At 37.0% G+C, this 23,247-nt stretch overlaps 2 protein-coding genes across 2 annotated transcripts in view; both read left to right on the plus strand.

Annotated features, from left to right (window-relative positions):
* Positions 1–330: 330 nt before the first annotated feature.
* LOC126378444 (cuticlin-4) overlaps positions 331–23,247 on the plus strand; it is a 71,574-nt gene continuing 48,657 nt past the window's right edge. The window contains exon 1 of the mRNA XM_050026810.1: positions 331–737. The gene's annotated coding sequence lies outside the window, so the exon portion shown is untranslated. The remainder of the gene's footprint in view (positions 738–23,247) is intronic.
* On the plus strand, positions 7,102–9,827 carry LOC126378396 (SCAN domain-containing protein 3-like). The gene is made up of 2 exons (XM_050026723.1): positions 7,102–7,285; positions 7,864–9,827. The coding sequence occupies exon 2, from the start codon at positions 7,868–7,870 to the stop codon at positions 9,668–9,670; it is 1,803 nt and encodes a 600-aa protein (XP_049882680.1). The 5' UTR covers positions 7,102–7,285; positions 7,864–7,867; the 3' UTR covers positions 9,671–9,827.

Below are 23,247 nucleotides of genomic sequence, written 5' to 3' on the forward strand. Positions count from 1 at the left end.
GCTTATTCTTTGCGGGGTGGGCAGCTATAAAGGCGATATGAATACTAAGTTTCTGCGACGAATATGAAGTCTTTGTTAAGAGTGGAGCGAAGGCGGTTTGTCAAGATCGTAGTAAGTGGAGTTCCGTAGTCTCTGCCTACCCCAACGGGAAATAAGCGTGATCTTATGTAATATAAAACTTCTTAATGCAATTTTTATTTTGATCTTTACTTTTAACACGTCATCCATTCATACTAACATCTAATTCCATACAAAGTCAAAGCGATCAAAAATGCTATTCGACTCTATCGTTTTTTTTCCTTCAAATGAACAGTCAATACCTGGCAACTCAGCACAAACGCAACAGGCCAGTCTGCGACGCGACGGCGCACGCGCCGCCATGATACACGCAACGAAACAAATCGACAACGAACACAAACATTAAAACGACTGGCCAAAAACTACGATTTCACGGCAAAAAATTATAACAAGTAAATTATAAATTAAAAACAGTGCGTTCTAATTTTGTACATTTTAAAAAAGTGGTTTTTAAAATTCGAATTTCAAAAAGCATTATGGCTGTACCGTCCAACAGTCCAAGGATGTGAACTTTTTTAATTTTGTTGTGCGGCAAAGGAATGTGGTTTTAATGTGCCAGCGCAAAAGGACCAGTGTTGTGTATTTTTTTTAGTTTTTTTTTAATGTGTGTGGTGTCACCTCGAGTCAGTAGGATTTTATATTAAGGATTTATTTAAAAGGTGAGTGTTGTTATTGTTATTTTATTTTTAAATTGTTTAAAAAGCTTTGTTACTTAATTAAAGCTTTACCTATTTACTTTAACTATTATTTTGCATTATGACTCTTTGTGAAAGCTCTCAGCGTCCACCATTTGTCCGGCCAAGTGTCATTCAACACAAAACTACTTATAACAAGACACTTTCAAAAAAACTACATTAGGTACATTAGAGATAAGACAGAGAACTTAACACGGCGTTAAAAAGTAATCCCTAATAGGGTGAGCTGAGCCACAAGATGACAACTCCACTGTTGATATGAAGCCCTATGATGGATATAACGACCCTTATGGTGAAAATAGAGAATGCAATACCGATCTTGCGGGATCAAATCAAATATACCCCTGGAGATCACGTAGACGTGATCTCCAGGGATCAATCCCGAAGCATAATATGACGAGCGAACATAATTCGACATTGACGGGATTGGGCGAATCTCCTTGAGTTATACTTTTTGTTTTGATTATGCTGATTTCCAAAGAAAACTTAATTATTTAGTTAGTAATATTGAACAATAAACGTTTTTGTTTTCTTTCAAAAATATTCTGTTTTAAAAAAAATTAAATAAAAATAAAAATTAATTTTTATATAATTAATTTAGTTATTCAAATTATAACATGCAAATAGTTAAACAAAATAAAATTGATAATTTAAATGTCAATCATGTATCTAACAATAATTATGAAATAACAATATAATAATAATAATATAATTACATAAATATACTAGTGGTGTGGGATATTTTCATTTTTTTTTCTGTATTCATGTGTTATGTCTGATTGCTGAAATTTTAGTTTCGTGCAATAAAGTATATTTGATTTGATTTGATATTTTTTTGAATAAATAAATCGTTAAATGAAACGTTGTGTATGTCCACATCATTGTTATTTAATTCGTTGTTCTTCAACAATATTCTAGAAACCGGATTATGTAGGCGCCTAGGTTAGTTCTATGAACTTTATTTTTTATTTTAAGGGACTAGGAATTTCCATACAAAAATGACGAAATATTGAGAAACTCAATACAAAAACACGTTCATACCTCAACATTTAAATGACCATATCATTACCACTCGACCTTCGAAGGGTTTTTATCGAAGTAATTAACGAAATCTCAACATTGATTTAAATTGTTGTAAATAAACAATTAAGAAGAGATAAGTAAATTTCACCCATTTACTTCATTTGATAAAATCGGCTTCCATTAATGGTTAGAGAGTTGGTGTGTAGATCTCAAGTTCCCGGGTTCGTATCCGGGTGGGGACATATTACAAAAATCACTTTGTGATCCCTAGTTAAGACAAATTGGGAGAGAAGTTTGGACGATGCCTTAACGTGCCACATAACGAATCACAGTTAAATGTGTAATTAAGTAGTTATAATTTTAATTCTATTTAGATACTTAATTCTATGTTTACTGGTTAATCAAACTTATATTAACTAAGACCTTGACTGAGTTGTCTTATTTAATAGTTATTTAACATAATTACGATAATTAGCAATTTCTAATAATCGAAGGCTTAATCGCAATAAGCATTTTATTTACCAACAAACAACAAATTAAGCCAATGCCAAGATTTTGTTTTTAATTACTTAACAGATTACTAATAAATGTTTTTCATTCACGTTAATTATCCTAATCGGGTTGAGTAGATCATAAATCACTAGAATACAATCGCCTTATCTTATGTTAAACTATATTGAAGTCGTCAAATTTAATAAAAAAAGGTATAATGCCATAGATAATAAGTAGGAACGCATTTGCGGACTGAATTTCGACAGTACATTACTTCGACACGTAGCGAACTCCAAAAACATATAGATCGACAAGTCATTGCTTCGACAGACAATACTTAGACAACACACACCTTCGATTGATTTTCTTATTCTTAAGAATAAATTGTAGTTTTACGCAAAAGCTGGACACTTATAGTGCCGTGTAAAGGAATATAATTATAGTAATTAACTATACAAGGTGTAGTTCCGGCTAGATAGGCTATGACGTCACCACGTGGGTGGCGGAGGGCGTAGACCTTGGAGTACTGAGTACTGACTTATAATACAGTATACAGTATTATAATACAGTCATATTGAAGTGGGTAATTGGTATCTTAACTATCAAACGGCAAACTTATACTCACTACATTTTAGTATTTTTTCAACATAACATAACATACATAAACAACCTATATACGCCCCACTGCTGGGCATAGGCCTCCCCTCAATCAACCGGACACGCTGCTCCAATGAGGGTTGGTGGAGGTGTTTTTACGGCTAATAGCCGGGACCAATGGCTTAACGTGCCCTCCGAAGCACGGAATCATCTTTTTCGGACAATCAGGTGATTCAAGCCTGAAATGTCCTTACCAAGCAAAGGACAGCCTCACACAGTGATTTCGACAGTGTCCCCATCGGGAATCGAACCCGGACCTCCAGATCGTGAGCCTAACGCTCTAACCACTAGACCACGGAGGTTGTTTTTACAAGAAGATTTTTTTCAAATTCAATTATCTTTAATCAGTAGTTAGGTACACTTTGAATCGTATTTTTTACATAACGAACGTCTCATCGGCCTAAAACTACTGCAGCTTCTCACAACCTGTATAGCCGGGGAAAAGAAGCTGCGAGAAAAACCTCGGCACAGGGCCCTAGACGTTCTTAAATAAACATAAAATTTTGTTATACAATTCAGTAATTTAAGTAACTACCGTTCTCAGGCAACGCCCTGACCCGAGCTTCGCCTCCAACTGGGCACCCTCAGGCCTGTTGTCTTAAACGTTGTACCGGGCGAGAGCCTTCAGTGCTCCCCATTTATCCGGCCAAGTAGTTAATGCCATCTGCGGCAAATTTACAATAAGTCACGTCAAAAAAAACGGAGAAGAGAGGAGGCTATTACATATTCCAATCCAATCCAATCTCCAAAAAAACAATCCAATTTCCAATCTCGTAAAGGATATTATATTTAACAAAAAAATCCCGTCTTTAAGCCTCATTACGAACACATTCCATAAGTTTTCGCACTTATAGCATTTCAAAACTCAATGTTCACACGCGAAAATATATGTCTGCAATAGAAGTCATTTAGGAATCAATTTACCATCAAATATTGGACATAGAATGTTGTAAGAATATTATGTGTATGTATGTTTATTTGTATGATATTGCGATGTTTCTGTGTGGGTGTCTTACGCAAGCATCTAATCGATATGTTTAGAATCGATTAACGCGTGTGGATGAATCGATATCGATAGACAATCGGTTTCATTAGTCATTACGTTAGGCTATTAATTATTTACTTATTGTATACCTATTTATGTTTTAGATTGCATTTGTTTGTTGATTGATAGGATCGTGTAACAGAGATGTTCCAAATTTGGGTTACGATTTTCCTCATTCAGCCTCTCAGACCACGCCCTGAGCCGAGGTTCGCGTCCAACTGGCCACCTTCAAGCATATTCTCTTAAATTTTGTTCTCGATGAGAGCCCTTAGCGCTCTTCATTTTTCCGGGCAAGTAATTTTAAGGGTGTTGGGACCCTCGCTATACAGGGTGTTAGTGACATCGTAACGAAAACTTTGAGGGGTGGTTCAGGCCATGATTCTGAGTTGATATCAAGTAGAAATTTCCGTCGCAAAAGTATGGATTGGAAACATAATTAAAAAGAAAAGAAAAATTTTCATGAATTTTTTGACACGAAATTCCACTTGATATCAACTCAGAATCATGGTCTGAACCATCCCCCTCAGTATTCGTTACGGTGTCACTAACACCCATACCTACTTATATGGCTACCGTATGTACTTGTACGGGGTGTAAGTGTCATCGTAACGAATACTGAGAGGGATGATTCATCTGATTATTCTGAGTTAATATCAAGTGGAATTTTCCATCGCAAAAGTATAGAATTGAAAATAATTTAAAAAAACTAAAAAAAAAACATGAATTTTGCGACGGAAAATTCCACTTGATTTTAACTCAGAATCATGGTCTGAATCAACCCCCTCAGTATTCGTTACGATGTCACTAACACCCAGTATACGTTTCGGCTACAAAGTGTAACTATGTTACCTACTGAATAAAGATATTTTTGAATTTGAATTTGAATAGGTGGCGTAAGTATAGCCACACCATTCGGTGACCGAAATTATTATTTTTGTCATAGACAAATGAAACTAAATGAGCTCTACACCTTTTTGCCACTACTTGGAGATCTAGAAAACCTACAAACAATACAAAAATTATAAACCCTTCCTATTTCCTTCAAGTTTACCAGAGTTAACCCAGACCCAGACAACTTCTTATTTAAATGTTTATTTACTTATATTTGTAACTATTTTTGTTTGTGAGAACAGTAATGTATATTCTTGAGTTGAGAGGAGTTCTAATACAATTATTATACTTATGTATTTTTATATAATTTAACAATGAGGTGAAAAAAATAATAATATGGAAATTATTACAATAATCATCATTATTATTGCTTCTATGCTGTTCTGGGAGCAAATAAAAAACATAGAACACGTTCAGCTGCTTGTCTTCCCGGGCATGTCGTAAAAACCGACAGAGGGATTGCGTCCTCTAACATGATGGACTGATGTTATGGGCGATAGGCTGATCCCTTATCACCATAAGGTTCATCATATCCATCTTAGGACTTCGTATCAACAGTGGCTGCAAGTTGTCTTTGATTACTTGTGGCTCTGCCCACCCCATTTGGGATTACGGGCGTGAGTTTATGTATGTATGTATGTATTACAATAAATTAAAAAAATATTTTCTTCGATTGTAAATTGAATCATAGCATCTCATATACAAAAGTCGAAACAACTTTCAAAATGGTTGCCAAATCACACTAATACGAAATCACCATTTAAAGATAACTAAATAAGACATATTCGAATGTGATGTGAATCATAGGTTAGCATAATTAGTACGAACTGTTAAAAGCAATATTTCGTGTAGGCTGGTCACTCCTACATGGCGATTACATATCCTTTATTACCTTCACGCCATAAGAAGAATATTTTTTGAGGTAGAAATATGACAAAACCATACAGGGGGGTTAAAAAGCCACATCAAAGCAATTCACTTGCAGTTATTGTTAAACTTTATCTATATTGAAATATAATCACTAATTGGCCCCGATTCCTGCAGACACCTCTTAATTTTAATTTAAGTTATACCTGTCATTTTCTTATCCACCGAAAAGGAAAGGGATGGATGATTGCCAACAAGTTAATTTTAAAATGAATGAATAGGTAACCCGTGTGAATAAAATAGGCATCTCGCTGGTATGTAATCCGTTTGACATGCTGTCTATTTAATTCTGTCGGGTTATTGGCCGATGTAAAATTTTTAGACGGTTGTTTTAGATTTCTGCTTAAAATTTACGTGTATTCCATAAATTTTATGCCTGTTGATTTCCTTTTCGGCAGATAAGAAAATGACAGATATAACTTAAAATAAAATTAGATCGCTTCTGCAGGAATTAGCACCATTGTACAGTCATGAGCAATATAATGTACCCACTCTAGGACCCTGTCGCACTAACATATTTGACATTTAGTGAGAGTTACAGTTCAATTTGTCAAAAAAGTTAATGTGACATGGTACCAAAGTGTATACATATTAATGCTCGTGACCGTACAACTATGCGTTCTGTTTAATACTAGGTAGGCATATAGGAATTATCTTATATTATTTATTATATACTATTTATCCATACATGCAGGACATTGCATTTAAACTAATTTTATACTTAAGGCTTAATAATAATAAATAAATAATAATAATAATAACATAAACAGCCTATATACCTCTATAACAGTAATACTGCTGGGCACAGGCCTCCCCTTAATCAACCAAAGGAAGTATGAAGCATACTCCACCATGATGCTCCACTGCGGTGTGGTGGATGAATTTGGACTAGTAGCTCGGGACCAGCTTAGCGTACCTTCCGAAGCACGGATACATATTACTTTTTCGGACAACCAGCTGATTCAGCCAGTAATGTCCTAGCCAAACAAAGAACAGTCTCACGAAGTGATTTTCGACAGTGTCCCCATCGAGAATTGAAACCGGACCTCCAGATCGTGAGCCCGACGCTCTAAACCAGTGGTTCTTAACCAGTGGTCCGCGGACCACAGGTGGTCCCTGGAGGCATTCCAAGTGGTCCGCGAAGACATCCTAATAATATGTGACGTGACGTAATGAATCGAAACAACGCGAGCCGCGCGCGGCACGAGTCCGAAGGCGAAACGCGGTGCACGAGGGCGGGGGGGTGGCGGTTCCGTTCCATTCGTTCTTTGTTTTAGCGGCGCGGGTTGTCGATCGTCATTCGTCACTTGTAATTCGACGATGTAATAAGCGGTAGGAATTTATAACGTGGCCTTGAGAGAGTGACGAGTACCTACTGTACTTGATTTAATTTTTAAGTGAGGAAACAAAACGCAAATATCCTTAGTCTACGAATTAGTTATAGTAAATTACTACAGATATAAACACTACGTAGTAGGTAAGTAAAATAAATATTATTTGTTTGGTTTATGTCACACAACTAGCTATTGAGGATTACTAATTTTACTTTATTTTCGTCACATTATAAATCTGATAGGTTTCTTTTATTAGGGACTGTGTACGAAGTTTTTAATTATTTTTATAAAACGGAAAATAATGCACAATTTAGTATTTTTTGACTGGTTAGGTTTTAGCGAGCAGTTAAAAACGAGCCTTATTTGACTTGCATTGTTTGTATGTAGGTAGGTTTGTTTGTTCGGGTAACTTACAACTTAATATTTCAAAGCAGTTATTCTCAACCAATTGAGGCAAAGTTGGGAATACATAATTATGTAATTTCGGTGACAATGCAATTGTTTGGTATAATTGAGCAGAGTATGATGTATATGTAAATATAATAATATACCTAATAATACCGTCATCGTATTTGGGCTCATTTGATACGTCTTGAGCAGTAGATAAGATACTTTAACCGTAATTCCGGCAGCTGGCCCTCAATAAAAGCTTGTCGAAACAACACATTTTTATTATCTTATACATGTCCAGTCCATATTATCACTAAAACTTCGTTTTCAGAAAAATGCCACCTAAACGAAAATATGACGACGACTATATTAAGCTGGGTTTTACTTCAATAGAAATTAATGGAGAGCTTAGACCGCAATGCGTTTTATGTGCAACTGTTCTTGCTAACGACGCTTTAAAACCGGCAAAGTTGGAACGTCATTTGAAAACCGTGCATCCGAAGTTTTGTAACCGTTCGCGAGAATTCTTTGAAGGCAAACTAACAAATCTTAAAAAAATGAAACTTGGACCCAGTGGAACAAGTTATGCAACATCTGAAAAAACATTATCAGCGTCATTTGAAGTTTCAAAATTGATTGCCAAATCGAAAAAAGCACACACAATTGGCGAATCTTTAATAAAGCCCTGTATGCTCAAAGTTGCAGAAGAGATTTTAGGCGCGGAAGCTCAAAAGAAAATTCGTGAAATACCGCTTTCTAATGACACAGTTAAGTCGCGCATTCAAAAAATGTCAACTGATATTGAAGACCAAGTTATTGGCAAGATTAAAAACAGCCCTTATTTTGCATTACAATGTGATGAGTCTACCGATGTTTCGCAATGCTGTCAATTACTTGTATTTATTCGATTTTTGGAGGACAATACAATGTTTAAAGAAGAGTTATTATTTTCTCAAGAACTTAAAACGACGTCGCAAGGTGCAGATGTTATGAATGCAATAAGTCAATACATGGAGGAACATGGACTTATGTGGGAAAGGCTTGCCGGGTTTTGTACTGACGGTGCTCCTGCTATGCTTGGTACTCGCTCTGGTCTTGCAGCATTGATAAAAACCAAAAATCCATCCGCAATTACGACACACTGCGTTATTCACCGTCAAGCATTGGCTGCTAAAACGCTCCCGGAATGTTTTACTATGGCTCTGAAAACAGCTATAAAAGTAGTTAACTTCATTAAAAAGAGCGCACTCAATACTCGTCTATTCAAACAGTTGTGTTCTGACATGAACTCTGAACACGAAACTCTGCTTTTCCATACAGAAGTTCGTTGGCTTTCGAAAGGAAACATGCTGTCGAGGTTATACGAACTAAGAGACGAAGTAAAAATATTCTTAACTAACAAGGAAAACAAAGAGTTGCTAGATCAGTTCTGTGACCCCGAATTTATAATACGTTTTGCTTATTTGGTCGACTTTTTTGCGCAAATAAATAAATTGAACCTTCAACTGCAAGGATCAGGAAATTTGAAGTTGCAAGGCATGAGCAACATATTTGCATATGAAGATAAAATCAGGGCGTTTATTGCTAAAATCGAGCTATGGATCAATAAGGTCGAAAGAAAAAACTTTTCTGCATTTGATACGCTGAACCAAATTATTGACGGACAAGGTGCAGATATTAAAGAAGAAATTCAGAAGAACATGATGCTCCATTTGTCTAATTTAAAAAGTGAATTCAATCGCTATTTTCCTGACTGCGAGGACAAAAGTATTCAGAAACTGATCCGGAATCCTTTCATTGTCAATGTTTCCGAAGTCTCTGATGAAATTCAAGAAGAAGTGATCGAAATGCAACACGACACGAATTTAAAAGATACATTCGAATCAGGAATAAATCTTGAAGATTATTGGAGCCAAAAAGCAATTTCTTTTCCACAGCTTCGAGACATTGCTATACGTTACCTAACTTTATTTTCATCGACGTATCTATGCGAGCAGGGGTTTTCGACGCTTCTGATTATTAAAAACAAGCATCGAAATCGGTTAGATGCCTCTGCCGACATGCGTTTAGCATTGAGTAGCACTGAACCAAGAATTCAGAAGTTAGTAAAGAGTATGCAGTCACAAAAATCACATTAAATTAAAATCTGTAACTTTTAGATTTTTTCCAAATAATAAACAAATGAGTGCTAATCATAAAATTGTGCTTGTTTTCTTTATCAAACAACCCTTAATTTATGTAAACCAACTGGGTGGTCCCCGGCAAGACAAACATTTGGTAAAATGGTCCTTCATGACTAGAAGGTTAAGAATCTAAACACTAGACCACGGAGGCTGTTTCTATGTTACAAATACGTAATTTCCTTTACATCCTTAATTGCCGTAATTACTGCATCCTCAATCGTTCACTACGTTTTACATTTTCTTGTTTTTTTTTTTAATTTATGTGATCCCTAAACGTAGTATATTCAGCCAATTGGTTGCCATTACAGTTAAATGGAGGAGCTCGATGGCGCAGCGGTAAACGCGCTCGGTCTGCGATTATTGAAGTAAAGCAACTTTCGCAAAGGCCGGTCATAGGATGGGTGCCCACAAAAAAAAAGTTTTCATCTCGAGCTCCTCCGTGTTTCGGAAGGCACGTTAAGCCGTTGGTCCCGGCCGCATTAGCAGTTGTTATAACCACCAATCCGCACTGGGCCCGCGTGATGGTTTAAGGCCCGATCTCCCTATCCATCCATAGGAAAGGCCCGTGCCCCAGCAGTGGGGACGTTAATGGGCTGATGATGATAATGATGACAGTTAAATGTTTCTAAAATAAATGAAATATTGAAATAAAAATAAATGTAGTTTGTTCACAATCAGTGGTAAAAAAGAAACATTTATCGTAATTTGGTGCGGGACGATGCAACATCAAGTATAAAATAAATACTTACATATAAGTACAATACAAAAAGCAAACAACTACCTACTAGCATAAAATACATAAGTAAATAAAAAAATAGATAAAAAAATCTGACACACACACAATACAGAATGACACACTACGCAGTCACACTATACAGAATGTCACACTATACAGAATGTCGCACTATACAGAATGTCATACTATTAGCATAAGGCCTGCTATTTATTTACCTATAGTCTACGACCTATAGTTACTTATACAATAAATACATTTGATTTGATTTGACATACATAAATAATAAAAATATGACTTAGTTAAAAGTATTAAGCAAATGAAGCCATTAGCGAAATTAATGGCCATGCCAGTCTGAGTGTTCAGTTTGGAATTGTGAGTTGTGCAAAACTGGACGCTCCGTATAAGTCGTGTGTGTGGGAAATTAATGTCACCGGTCAACGGCCTTGGTGACTAAAAACCTCCACTTTTAAAAGATAAGCTTAATACACGTATTATCACGCCTAGTATGACTATCGGTGTGGGCAGACCAACGAGTCATCAGCAGATACGATCATATTGTGGCCAGTTTTGGTATTAGCGAGTATGAGTACCAGTGGCCTAACGGCCTCCGTGGTCCAGTGGTTTGAGCATTGGGCTCACGATCCGGAGGTCCCGGGTTCGATTCCCGGTGGGAATCAATCACAAAAAAATATTTTGTGATCCCTTGTTTGGTTAGGACATTACAGGCTGTACACCAGATTGTCCGAAAGTAAGATGATCCGTGCTTCGGAAGGCACGTTAAGCGGTTGATCCCGGTTACTACTTACTGGTGTAAGTTAGTAGTCGTTACATGAGCCATGTCAGGGGCCTTTGTGGGCTCAATAGGTAACCCTGACACCAGGGTTGATGAGGTTGGTAATCCACCTCACAACCCACACGAGAGAAGAAGATATAGATAGATCCTTAATTCGATTTCGCACTATACCTGCGCGTGGGCAACGAGGTTGCCACATACCTCACCTGCGCGACGCCCTTGCTGTGTACCATTGCCACCTTAACTCACTGACGCTTGGAAGCTACAATTGAGCAATTATCCGTGCCTGACATTGCTTTTCCAATTTGGACTATGAGTGATCATAGAGCCGCTTTGGGTTGAAGATGTGTAAAGCAATAATTATTTTGTTGTGTCTAGAACAAATAAATAAAATCTGCTGAATCGCTAAAAGATTTCAGTCGACTGCCTCATCATCACCATCTCTCTAGCATTATCCCGTTTTTTCACAGGGTCCGCTTACCTAACCCGAAGATTGGACAGGTCCGCTTTTTTACAGAAGCGACTGCCTGTCTGACCTTCCCACCAGCGAAGGGAAAATCAGACCAATACAGGTTAGGTCACATATGTGAATGTGGGTTTCCTCACGATGTTTTCCTTCACCGCTGAGCACGTGATAATCATTTATGATCCAAACATGAATTTGAAAACAAATTCGACAATAATTGGTTTAGAGACCTGTGCTGAATTTGAACCTGCTACTACAAAGTGAGAGGCAGGCGTTCTACCAACTGGACTACTACGGCTCGTTACAATATGAAGTATGAAAAAGTCACTGACCTGACTTGATGAGAGCCGTCTGCCAGGGGTGGGAGCCGAAACCAGTGGAGTGACCACCGACGATGCGGTTAGACCTTGTGAAGTGCTCGCCACAGCCTGGAAAATGGGGTAAATAGGGTCTTAGAAGGGGTCAACTTAGACCTGCCGGGTTAAAAAGACCACATCGAAACAATTCATCTAAAAAAGGCAATATTGCTATTTGACGTTAAATTTGTTTGCATTGCGCACTTACATTTGTATGCGCAAATGTCAAATAGCAATGTTCCTTTTTTAGATGAATTGCTTCGATGTGGCCTTCTTAACCCCTCAGACGTCAATCATCCGTCCCTTTTCTTTTTGGCGGATAAGACAACGATAGGTATAACTTGAAATAAAACACTGCATCTACGCTTCGCGGGATATACAAACTTATTTCTAACAAAGAAAATTGCCATCACATACTCATCAATTATGTAGTAGCATAATAATACAGGACAGATGATATTTATGAATGAATAACAGCATAATATACTGACACATGCACACACAAACACACACAAGTCCGCACGCACGCACGCACACACACACACACACACACAAGTCCGCACGCACGCACGCACACACACACACACAAGTCCGCACGCACGCACGCACACACACACACACACAAACACACATACACACACACACAAGTTCGCACGCACGCACGCACACACACACACACACAAGTCCGCACGCACGCACGCACACACACACACACACACACACACACACAAGTCCGCACGCACGCACACACACACACACACACACAAGTCCGCACGCACGTATGCACACACACACACACACAAGTCCGCACGCACGCACGCACGCACACACACACACACACACACACACAAACACACACAGAATCTTTACGTTTACTTTACATACTTCTTTTGTGTACCACTCAATTTTGATATTTTTGTTTTGGCTTCACTTTCCTATATTTCTACTGTTATAATCTAGGAGATCCGTAAGAGGTTGGGTCCTGGTGATTTGTCATACAGGGTCACACCAAGTATAGACATCAGTCTCTCACAAAGGCACTAGAATATGTATCATTACCCTAGTTAAGATTACATAATTTATGTTACCTTTGTGAAGAGTATCTTTCAACTTTTACATTTTTCCTCACCTTTAGGTTGCCTGGAAGAAATCGCTTTAAGTGATAAGGCCGCCACTTGCCATGTACTCAGTTAAGTCTTTTTGTAATTATTTCTTTATTTTTGGTGCCATAAAGTGTATTTGTATTGTATAAAGATTTTTATTATTTATACTCGACACTGTTATGGCCATACCCCACCAGCGCACATCCTTGCGGTCAACCGCCCACCTGACCATCTGTCACGATGCGCAGTGACATCATACTCGAGTATGGAATATGTAGGCACAACGCGCACTGAGAATACTTTATCATCATCATTAATTTAAGAGCCACGCTCTTGTCGGTGTAGCATTCTCCATTCTGGTCTATCAAAGGCCAATTCTTTGACTTCCATATAAGACACGACGTTCGCCTTCTCTCTAATTTGTTCCATGTAAGCTTAAGCTCTTCTTGGTCTTCCCCTTCCTTTTCTATGATGTTTTTAATAGATTTCTCGTGTCTTATTAAGTGTCCAAACCTTATTAATTGTTATTTCTGTGAATACTTAGTCTTATTTAAAAGTCATTTACATAATTAACATTTTACATAAGCTCATGACTTTATCCCAATTGGGGTAGTGAGAGATATATCTATCGCAAGATGAACTATGTACCCACATGTCACCGAGCTTGACGTGATAGGTGGTGAGAATGGTCTATGGTATAGTAAACAAACTAGTGATTAATCCCGTCTCGGGCAAGAAACCACTCATCACAACCCCCCCCTAGCGTTATTACTTTTTTCACAGGGTCCGCTTACCTAACCTGACGATTTGACAGGTCCGGTTTTTTACAGATGCGACTGCCATATAGGACCTCCGAAAATGCATCTCCCGGGAATGCTGGTTTCTTCACGATGTTTTCCTTCACCGCTGAGCTCGTGATAAGCATTTATGATCCAAACATGAATTCGAGAACAAATTCGACGATCATTGCTTTAGGCCTGTGCTGGATTCGTACCTGCGACCACAAAGTGAGAGGCAAGAGTTCTATCAATTAGGCTACCACCAGTAAAAAGACCGTATCAGTAAAAATACTATAAAACCGTCAATAGATGTTGTTCCCAATATCCAAGTACCAGCAGAAGCCGCAGGTGATTAAGTGCGGCCTCGCTGCAAGGACGTGCGCACGCGCAGACGCACGATAAACATACTTGTTCGCTATTCTATAATGCTCATTTTCCTATAAAACAATAACGTAATAACTCTACATGCTATAACTTAAAACAATCTTATAGAATCTATTAGCAACGCACTTATTTCTATTATGATCAGTGATCGGAATAGGTAGTGCAATTTGGCGGGATTGCGTGACGAAATCTTAACATGGACATGCCAACCGCGCGGGATTACTATTTCGATACGAGCTGGTCACAATAAAGATTATTAGGGTTTAAAAACGTTATATTACATTAAATTATTATGCAATTTAACGCGACTTAACTTAATTGACCGCCATATTTTTCCTTATTTCAAACTCAACTAAAATTCTTAGAAAATGTATTGTACGAATACAAAGGCACGCAAATTGCACTCTTGTACGATTAGCGATAAGATGCCAATTTGAAATGAATGCAGTGTTCTACTTTTTTTTTGTTGGCGGCATTTGCCTTTCAAGTGGCGGCGGCATGCGCTAAACAATAAAAGAGTGAAACTTCTGTACTTATTATTGTTTTTGCTTAACAAAGGCAACGACTGATAAGAGTACTAACATAAAGTGTAAATGGGAGAAAGAGACAATAAATCCCATATTTCTGTCTCTTTTTTGCAAAAGGGATGATGAGGTGATACGGCGGTGTTTGTTCACTCCTGTTCTTCGGTTCATTGAGTGCATACGTTGTGAGTTCGAGTTACTTATTTGGTTATCTTGACGACATCTTGGCTTGTTTTATGGACTGACGAACCTCTACATTTGTGATAATTTGGCTCTTGTATACCGGACTTCTGATTTTTGCGTGACTGAATTGGATTTGTTTATGAAAAGGACCATTTTTGGGTGAAAATCGGTAAGTACTAACATTCATATTTAAATGTGTAAGGTTTTGTTTGATTGTAACCTAGAAAATTACAATTAGAAATAGTTTTAGTCTATCAATGTTACTTCGTTGATATTGGATTTATACTTGAATCATATTTAAGTTCTCTTGATTTGTCTCTATTGTTTCAAAATAGTACTTAAGAGTATTAAAAATATAAAAGGCAACAAGGTTTGATCCCGAGCCCTTTTTTTAAAATACTTAGCTATGAAGACTTGTAAAGTTTTAAATAAGATTAGGATATTAAAATGCTTAAAGGTCTCTCCACAAAGAAAAAAGCTAATAGGATTTGAATAATATTTGGCTCATAGTTAGGTTGCTTTTTTAAAGATATTTTGAATGATAAATATATATTATAGTCTACGAAAAATTAAGAGGCCATCGTAATTTACGTTTAAAAGTACAAACAGTTCGATGCAAACTTTATGGTGCCTCGGAAGTCTCGGAATATCGCGGGAACGGTAATGTTATCTAGTATTGACTATAAATACAATATGGCTATTTATACAACAGGACTAACTTTTTATAAACATGTACTTCATGTTTACATAATAGTCTAAACGATTTTTTTCTTTTCAGATTACTCAGCTCAGACAACATGAGTTGGCGAGCAAAGGAAGAGACTGTTCAACGCTGGATTGAATCCTATCCTGAACTGATGTACGAGTCCACAAATCATACAATTTACTGTACGAAATGTGAGACTAACATCGGATGTCGAAAGAGCACCATCAAGAGACATGTTGAGGGAGTTGTGCATAAGGGAACACCGTCGATGTCTCCAAATGATTTTTTATTTGATTTTATAGAGTTCCTTATTCTCTGTAATATTCCGTGGGCACAAGTTGAAAACCCATCTTTTAAAAACTTTTTTCAAAAATACATGTGCTGCGCTTGTTCTAATCGAAAAAAGCTGCCCAGTGAATCAATACTCAGAAAAAAATATTTGGACGAAATTTATGCAAAGAAGCTTGCTACAATACACAGCGAGATTGTGGACGAACAAATATGGATTTCATTGGATGAAACTACTGATTTCTTAGGAAGATATGTAGTGCACTTTTTGGTCAAACCTTTGAACTCTACAGCATCAAAAAAAGTTTACCTAATAGCTTGTAAAGTATTAGAAAATGTTAATGGAAAAACAATTTCTCAGTTTGTCATTGATTGTTTGAAAAATCTGTGGGGTGACTCCTATGAAGATAAAGTGGAAAGTGTTCTTTTGTTATGTACAGACAGTGTTGCGTACATGTTGACAGCGGGGCGAGTTTTAAAACAACATTTTCCGAACATGAAGCATGTCACTTGTTTAGCTCATGCTCTCCATCGGGTAGCAGAAAAAATACGTTCTGAATATCCGGATGTAGACACACTGATTGCCAACGGAAAGAAAATTTTTTTGAAGTCTCCCAGTAGAGTAAAATTGTTAAAAGACATGTATCCCAATTTACCGTTGCCACCTCAACCAATAATAACACGGTGGGGCACTTGGCTTGCAGCAGCCTCTTATTATGTGAAATATTTTGACGAAATTAAACATATTTTGACATGTTTGAGAAGTTCAGAAGCAGTCTCAATAAAAAATGCGAAAAATATTATTAATAAAGACAATATTCGAAATGATTTAAATTTCATCGACGAAAATTTTAAAATAATACAAATAGCGTTGACAAATTTACAAAAACGCGATAGATCCATAGTCGAATCATTTCAAATATTTGATGAAGTAAGGTTAGTAGTAAATTGGAGTATGAGTTCACCTATACAAAATAAATTAGAAGCAGTCATAGCTCGCAATCCGGATATTGATATTATCAGGACGTTTTCAGAACAAATCGCAAGCGGTTCAGCAACTGACGATATTTTAATTTGGAAATTTGCCCCGCTGACATCAGTAGAAGTTGAACGGACGTTTTCGACATATAAATGGATATTAAATGTTAAAAGAAATCGATTAAAGTTGGCAAATATGGAAAAGATTATCGTAATTTATTTCAATTCCACAGAAAACGAAAATGCCATTTCAAATGTTGAAGAAATTGATAGTGAGAATGAAGATGACGATTGAAGGAAACAAACTTTTTAATTCAATCGTTCGTTCGTTCGTTTTCTGTCGAATTGAAATAAATTACGATAATTACTGTTTTTATTTAATGCAAAGGTTAAATTAAATATTAATCAACAATGTTAAATTTCATTATGATTATCATGTGCTCATAATTGGTGCCCGATAAATGGCAATCGGCTCGGCCCCTATATGCGACTCAAACATAGCTGGCGAGGAGTGGGTATTTTATACTTCTGCCTACCCCTTCGGGGTTACAGGCGTGATGCTATGTTTTCTAATGGTATTTCTCTGATTATGTTGTTAATTAACAAATGATTATTTTAACTTGTTGTCTACATTGTATGAACACTTTTATTCGTAACTGAATGCTTACACGTTTTACAATAATAAAAAAATATTTAAAGGACCAATGTTTTTTATTTCTTCCATACTTTTCACTTTAGAAATGATAAACATTTAAAATATATTACTTATGAAATAATTGTTTTCTTTTATAATACCAGTATAGATAGAAAATATCCGAAATCCCGCAATCCCGCAAACCCGCCGGGCGTATCCACACTAATATAATGTTTGAGGTCGTTGACCCTAAATTGCACTACCTATTCCGATCATTGATTATGATATAGTTTGATTTGCCTTGAAATAGATGAGTTGTGAAGTTGTTTTATTATTATTTGCGAAAATTTGTTGGTTTATGTGAAAATAAATAACTCTAGTTATAGTGTATTAAAGTTGATTTTTGAGGGCTTTGTGCTTTTTTTTTTGTAATGATGTTGTTATTTTTTGCTATCATTTTGCTATTGTGTCATGGTGTCTGAGATAATGGTAAAACTATTACGAACTGAGAATTACTTAAACTTTTAAACTCTTAAACATTCTATTCGTATATGTATTAGATAGATACATAGATAAAATACTTTTTTGAGCACAATGGACACATAAAAAAAAAGAAAAAAATGCATGAATGGACTCACAGGTAATTGAGACTAAAAATACAATACAATACAAATCTCTTTACTGCATTTAAAACAAACATTAGGTAAATTAAAGAATTATAATCAAGTACAACAGGCGGCCTTATTGTTAAGGTAAAAAAAAAGTCACTGGTTCCCAAAGTTACAGTCGATTATCCAGTTTCGGGACCGCTGCCCACCTCCCAACATATTACATAGTTACCTACTTCCAAGAAAAACATTATTCCCACGGGAACGGGAATTACCGGGAAAATCCTTTAGTATGAAAAACGAAACTACTTTAGTTAGACGCTTGAAATTTGACATGCACTCCCACACACACACAAAGATCTCTCTTTTATAACACGGCACGCGGACGAAATCGCGGGCAAAAGCTAGTACCTTATATTTCTATTGGGCTGAAAAAGAACATAACATTTGATACACCCTCGCTAAGTATTACATAAGTCGACTTAACTACTACTTACAGACAATTGACAGCTTAAAAGGTCACATAACATGTGAATTTGCCGAGGTCAACCACAAACTTAACCAGCATAAATTGACCCTCCTTCTTTTATAACTTATATTTACACAAGGATCTTCTTAAACTGGTGCTAAGAGATAAGACTAATATATATTGAGCTGTACGTAAGAATGAAGTGTATGGGTGTTAAGGTCTAAGTGATTTGGCGAGACCTTGGATTTGTTTGTCTTCCTCGTAGGAGGTAGAGGAACTGATCAGCGAATTATGAATGACTTAGCGAGTGATGCATAATTGTATTATAAAAATTTACGTTTTTTGTCATCTGAATCTCACATTTGTATAGAACCCCATCCTATTCGGTATTGTGGGAAAATTTCCAATTAAAACAATATAAGTTTTAAAACTAAAACCCGACTCTGTGGAAAAATCACGCTTTAAAAAGTATGAAACAAAAAATAAAATAGGTATGCCGTGAAAAGCAAACTTTTACGACAGATTGGAATACGCCCACGGCTATCTTCTAAACATCACTATTCGGAAGAATTTCATCGCACTGGGCGCCGAAATAGAGGGGGGGAGGACAAAATCAACCAAGACTGGTCCACCCTGGCCGCAAACTAACTTTATCGGGTTAGATTGTCACATAAAACTCGTACCGGGTGGCCATAAACATTTTTTTTTTTTGTTTTTGTTTTCCCCGAAGGGTAAGGCAAAGGGAACTATGCCCATACAGCCATGTCTTACGTATTTTTTTTTTCTTGATGATTGATGAAATGATGAAAGATGATGATGATGAAACCTAAGCCCCCACCCTCGGAGTAGACTCCTACTCCGAACCCCAAACGAATTAACTCAAAAGTCCGCATAAACTTTTGAGTTATGAAGCGGCTTCCTGACACGAAGCGAAAATAGGCAGATACACTTTGTTTATTGAATACTCCAATATAATAACACTCGCGAATGTCTTCCGACTAACTTAATGCGATCATTAACCACAAAACACCACTTCGTATTAATTATTTAGATTACTCAATGAAGAAAGCAACTGTCCCGTTCTCGTTTCCCGCCAAAAAGCCGTGGCCATAAACATTTTTTTTTTTTGGTTTGGTTTTCCCCGAAGGGTAAGGCAAAGGGAACTATGCCCATACAGCCATGTCTGACGTATTTTTTTTTCTTGATGATTAATGAAATGGTGAAAGGTGATGAATGATGATGATGAAACCTAAGCCCCCACCCTCGGAGTAGACTCCTACTCCGAACCCCAAACGAATTAACTCAAAAGTCCGCATAAACTTTTGAGCTATGAAGCGGCTTCCTAGCACGAAGCGAAAATAGGCAGATACACTTTGTTTATTGAATACTCCAATATAATAACACTCGCGAATGTCTTCCGACTAACTTAATGCGATCAATAACCACAAAACACCACTTCGTATTAATTATTTAGATTATTCAATGAAGAAAACAACTGTCCCGTTCCCGTTTCCCGCTAAAAAGCCGTGGCCATAAACAACATTTTTAAAAGATTTAATAGCCACACTGATAATATCGGGGAATTTGGCGATTCACTTTTCAAAGAGAGATCATAGAGGAAGTACCAAGAAGTACAGATTGCAAGGAACTGTGAAGGAACCTAATACCCTGTGTGGATACTTAATATTAATATCGAATAAAATCAAGCCATCGATTTTGGTCTTTTTATGTGTCCTCGTAAACCTTGTAAAAAAAAACTCACAAGTCACAATAGGGTAGTTTTCAACTAGTCAAATCAGTTACTTTTTTCTAATCGTCAAAACACGAATTTATATGAAAAAGCAACCTTTAAATAGGTAAAACAATAAAAAAATCAATAAAAAAAATAACATAAGTACCTAAACTCACCTAAACTCACGCCTATTTCCCACCGGGGTAAGCGGAGACTATAGAATTCCATTTGCTTCGATCCTGACACACTTCTCTTGCTTCCTCCACATTCATCAATCGCTTCATACACGCACGCCGGCCGGTTCAGAGTAGATAGTATTAAAAGTTTTCTAAGGACATCTCCAATTTGGTCATCGTAAGTCCTTCTCGGTCTTCTTCTGCCAGCCCTATAATTTTTCAATCGAAAAAAATGTATTTTAAGGGGGCTAAACTTTAAAGGTCTCGTACCACCTAAATATTTCGCTAGAGCCACCACTAGCCACTGTTCAAACAATATGAGTATTATACCTAATACCTACTAAACAATGAAATTTATCTTTTCCTCAAACTGAGTTCTTATCTATAATTCACACAAAATTCAAATTAAAAACGGTATAAATTATGTAATAATGATAGTGTGATGTAAAACGACTGTGTATTTATCATTTCAGATCTTATAACAGTCGTAACAATAGCTAGTATAAAAGTACGTTATATTTTTTCACATACCTAAGCGGTAGTGCAGAGTTTTAATTATTAAAACACATAATAACGGGTTCTTACCGCGTTTAAAGCAGGGATATGAGACTCCCGATATTTCGACACTGTTGCAAGTGCCATGATCACGGGATGACTGATGAGATTGGAGTAGAGTAGGTAGATCCATAATTTTCTACGGGCAGACATATCTGTCTACCCTCTTTCTTTGCCGCTTGTTTATATGTTCGATATCGGAATGTTCGGAACCATCTGAACTCGCACCAAACTCACTACGATAAACCGTACTCACTGTGTCCTCACGTTTTGTTTTGTTATAAAATTGCTAAGTTGTAAAATCAACCATCTCCCTAGCATTATTTATTTTATTTTAATTTATTTGGGACAACAACAGCATAATTACTAATAAATCACAGTCTTGAAATAACAATTATTGCCAAAAGGGTCGGCTTAGAAGAATAGACAGGTCCGGTTTTTTACAGAAGCGACTCTGTGTAACCTTCCAACCCGCGAAGGTCACATACATTCGAAAATGCATTTCTCGGGAATGTAAGTTTCCTCACGATGTTTTCCTTCACCGCTGAGCACGTGATAATCATTTATGATCCAAACATGAATTCGGAAACAAATTCGACAATAATTGGTTTGGGGTCATGCTGGATTCGAACCTGCGACCTCAAAGTGAGAGGCAAGCGTTTTACGAACTGGGCTACCACGGCTCAACGACCCCGGAGGTAATATTGTTATACACTTCAGAAAATATGCTATGACCATAATAGGGAAGAAAATTACAAATATAACTTAAAATTTACGTGTGTTCCATAAATTGTATGCCTGTCTATTACCCGTCTCTTTCCTTTTCGGCGGATAAGAAAATGACAGATACAATGTCCCCATCGGGAATCGTACCCGAACCTCTGGATCATGAACCCAACGCTCAAACCACTAAAACAAATTGGCAAAGAATATCTGCGTGTAATCAATTTATTTTTTAAATGGTTTCGATGTCATGGTTACGAGTCTCCTCCACCAATCCGCACTGGATCAACGTGGTGGAGTATGCTCCATACCCCCGCCGGTGGGGAGGCCTCTGCAGCAGTGGGACATATATAGGCCATTTGTGTTTTTTTTTATGTTTATGTTATATAATTCTCATATACAATACATCAAATCCTAAAAAGAAAAAAGCAACTTAAATAAGCTCTCTTTCTTAGCCTTGCTATCGGCCAATCTAACAGTCCATTACAAAACATTGTAACTCAGTTTCACAATATTCTCATGATACAACAATGGCGACCAATCGAGATACGAAACAACACATTTTAGAGTTACTACGTTCACTGGAACGGGGGCACAAGAGTGTATGATGTACATACATACATACATAAACTCACGCCTATTTCCCACCGGGGTAAGCAGAGACTATAGAATTCCATTAATGTATGTTGTTTTTTTTAATTAAGATGGGTTTGCTCTTGACTTCGTTCTTCCACGAGGAGAAGAAGAGATCGACGTTGGAACGAGCTTACCCAGAAAACGCCTATTCACCCGTGATTTAAAGGACCCCAGGTTATAAGATTCAAGAAACACCGACGCCGGCAACCCATTCCTTTCCTTGGCTGTGCGCATTATGAAAGATGAAGCGAAGCGCTTGGTGCGGATTAATGGTATGTCAACCAAGTAAGGATGGTAACCCGTCGTACGTCTGGATGTCCTCAGATGGAATGGACTTGGATCTTGTAATAAAAGCTTACCTGACTTTAATTTATAGTAGGTATAAGCAAAAATTATAATATAATGGCCCCGATTCCTGCAGACACCTGTTAAGTTTATTATATGTTATAAGTACCCATCATTTTCTTATCCGCCGAAAAGGAAAGGGACGTATGATTGACAACTGTTAACTTTAATACGAATGGGTGAATGAATAACCCGGGCGAATAAAATAGGTATCCCGCTGATATGCAACCCGTTTGAGGTGTGCTGTCATCTTAATTCTGTCGGGTTATTGGCTAATGTAAAGTTTTGGGCGGGTTATTTTAAATTTCTGCCAAGAATTGACGCGAGTTCCATATATATTACTAGCTTTTGCCCGCGA

The sequence above is a fragment of the Pectinophora gossypiella genome, chromosome 26 (assembly GCF_024362695.1).
Source record: "Pectinophora gossypiella chromosome 26, ilPecGoss1.1, whole genome shotgun sequence".
Classification (NCBI taxonomy): Eukaryota; Metazoa; Arthropoda; class Insecta; order Lepidoptera; family Gelechiidae; genus Pectinophora; species Pectinophora gossypiella.

Excerpts from the sequence above, each read along its gene's own strand:
- LOC126378396 (XM_050026723.1), top strand. The coding sequence starts at position 7,868 with ATGCCACCTAAACGAAAATATGACGACGACTATATTAAGCTGGGTTTT.